The sequence below is a fragment of the Drosophila subobscura genome, chromosome E (assembly GCF_008121235.1).
Source record: "Drosophila subobscura isolate 14011-0131.10 chromosome E, UCBerk_Dsub_1.0, whole genome shotgun sequence".
Lineage (NCBI taxonomy): Eukaryota > Metazoa > Arthropoda > Insecta > Diptera > Drosophilidae > Drosophila > Drosophila subobscura.
Window position 1 is genome coordinate 2,067,216 of NC_048531.1, and position 2,755 is coordinate 2,069,970.

Genomic DNA, 2,755 nt, shown 5'->3' on the forward strand with positions numbered 1-2,755 from the left:
CCATTAATAGCCGTCGGATTTGTGCTTTTTGCACTGCCAGATATAATAAGCACTAAATACCTCTCGCCCAACACCACAATCTTTTTTGTTTACTTCTTTTCTTCGCATCTCAGATATGGAGTGACTTTTAACACCGGCACGAATTCTTAAAAATATTTATGATGTGAGGATTATAAAAGTCATTTTAATAATTATCAGCGGACGCTAGTCGACTTAAGTCTTCGTGACAGATTTAATCTACTGTAAAAGCCCAACATTTGTCAATTTATCAAGGAGCTGGGTAAGCTATGTTATGCACATTACCGCAACGGATTTAGATTTTCCGTAATTTAGAGTTATCTTCTGGTCGATCGGTCGTAATTACATCGATCACGCTCTGAGTAGCTGAGTAGCAAGCACCTCAAGTGGCACATAAATCATGCACTCTAGCCGATATCAACGGAATGCATTGTCCCGATGAATACATCGGATTAGGCTCTCTACCCTGAATTAGTCCAATAGAGTAATTCGAGTAATTAACCACTCAACTAATCTTCATCGTGAGTTCGCAGCAAAAGTCTCCTATCGTACTGCCCACAATCAGCCAGAACGTCTAGCTCGTCTCCCAATAATCAGCCGGCGTGCTGCCCCACACGCAGAGAATAAATGAATCGAAGAAAGCCGATAAGATCAAGTCGCAAATCACTCCCCACGAAGCCAATGCCGACCACCTATATAAAAGCGGTGCAAACCTGAATGCACTCAGAGTGCTTCTTGGATTTCACCTAGCATCAACATGTTCCTGACAAAGTCCATCGTTTGCATCGCCTTCCTGGCGATCGCCAACGCCCAGTTCAACACCAACTATGCCGCTGGCCGCAGCGGTATGGTCCACCTCTTCGAGTGGAAGTGGGACGACATCGCCGCCGAGTGCGAGAACTTCCTGGGCCCCCAGGGCTACGCCGGTATTCAGGTGAGATCCGTTCTCAGATTTCCAGAAATCCTCATCCACTAATCTTTTGCTTCTAATTACGTCCATCTCAGGTGTCGCCAGTGAACGAGAACGCCGTGAAGGATGGCCGCCCGTGGTGGGAGCGCTACCAGCCCATCTCATACAAGCTGACCACCCGTTCTGGCAACGAGCAGCAATTCGCCAGCATGGTCAGGCGTTGCAACAACGTCGGAGTGCGCACCTACGTGGACGTCGTCTTCAACCATATGTCAGCCGATGGTGGCACCTACGGAACCGCCGGCAGCACCGCCAGCCCCAGCACCAAGAGCTACCCTGCAGTGCCCTTCTCCTCTTTGGACTTCAACCCCACCTGCGGCATCTCGAACTACAACGACGCCAACCAGGTTCGCAACTGCGAGCTGGTGGGTCTGCGTGACCTGAACCAGGGCAACTCCTATGTCCGGGACAAGGTTGTGGAGTTCTTGGACCATTTGATCGATCTTGGTGTGGCTGGATTCCGCGTTGACGCTGCCAAGCACATGTGGCCCGCAGATCTGGGTGTCATCTATGGCCGCCTTACGAATCTGAACACCGATCACGGCTTCGCGTACGGATCCAAGGCCTACATCGTGCAGGAGGTCATCGACATGGGTGGCGAGGCCATCAGCAAGAGCGAGTACACTGGCCTGGGCGCCGTCACCGAGTTCCGTCACTCCGACTCAATCGGCAAGTGCTTCCGCGGCAAGGATAAGCTGACTTACATGTCCAACTGGGGCACCGGCTGGGGCTTTGCTGCCTCCGATCGCTCGCTCGTCTTCGTAGACAACCACGACAACCAGCGCGGGCACGGTGCAGGTGGGGCTGATGTGCTCACCTACAAGGTGCCCAAGCAGTACAAGATGGCCTCCGCCTTCATGTTGGCCCATCCCTTCGGCACTCCCCGTGTCATGTCCTCCTTCTCCTTCGACGACACTGACCAGGGTCCACCCACCACTGACGGACAAAACATTGCTTCTCCCACCTTCAACAGCGACAAGTCCTGCGGCGGCGGATGGGTGTGCGAGCACCGCTGGCGCCAGATCTACAGCATGGTCGCCTTCAGAAACGCCGCCGCCGATGCGGCTCTCCAGAACTGGTGGTCCAACGGAAGCAACCAGGTCGCCTTCAGCCGTGGCAACAAGGCTTTCGTGGCCTTTAACAACGACAACTACGATCTTAACAGCTCCCTGCAGACGGGTCTGCCCGCCGGCACCTACTGCGACGTCATCTCCGGCGAGAAGAGCGGCTCCTCTTGCACAGGCCAGAGCGTCACCGTTGGCTCCGATGGACGCGCCAGCATCAACATTAGCAGCTCCGCTGCCGATGGTGTCGTGGCCATCCACGTCAACGCCAAGTTGTAAGGGTCTCAGACTCAGTGCGTGAGAAACTCAAAAACCAAGCACCGAAAATCGAGATTATTATTATTAAATACACAATGATATTATTGCAAAACAAAACACACACCTCATGGCAATCGGCTCAATCCTTTATCCAACTCTGCTAGAACACTTTCCACGGTATCCTGTCGGAGCTGTAAATGGAACTCCCGTGATTACTCCACTGGTAGACACCTGTCTCTGGCTTTACTCTCCGCCGCAGAACTGCTTGGTAGGGCCTGCGACCGATGCGGTCTGTGTGTGGAAGAAAGCCTCCATATCCCATGTGGCATTAATATTTAAGAGTCAGCTTTGAAACTTGTTTGACAGGCTGTCAGAACATGTTTACCGGCAAGGGGTAGAAGAAGCGCGCCACGCCACTCCCACTCCCTCTGCCACTGAGCGAAAA

General features: G+C 52.7%; 1 protein-coding gene across 1 annotated transcript; it reads left to right on the forward strand.

The window, feature by feature from the left end:
- The first annotated feature begins 745 nt into the window (after positions 1-745).
- On the forward strand, positions 746-2,414 carry LOC117890994 (alpha-amylase A-like). The gene is made up of 2 exons (XM_034796143.1): positions 746-952; positions 1,024-2,414. Exons 1-2 carry the CDS (start codon positions 776-778, stop codon positions 2,329-2,331), a joined length of 1,485 nt encoding a protein of 494 aa, XP_034652034.1. The 5' UTR covers positions 746-775; the 3' UTR covers positions 2,332-2,414.
- Positions 2,415-2,755: the final 341 nt, after the last annotated feature.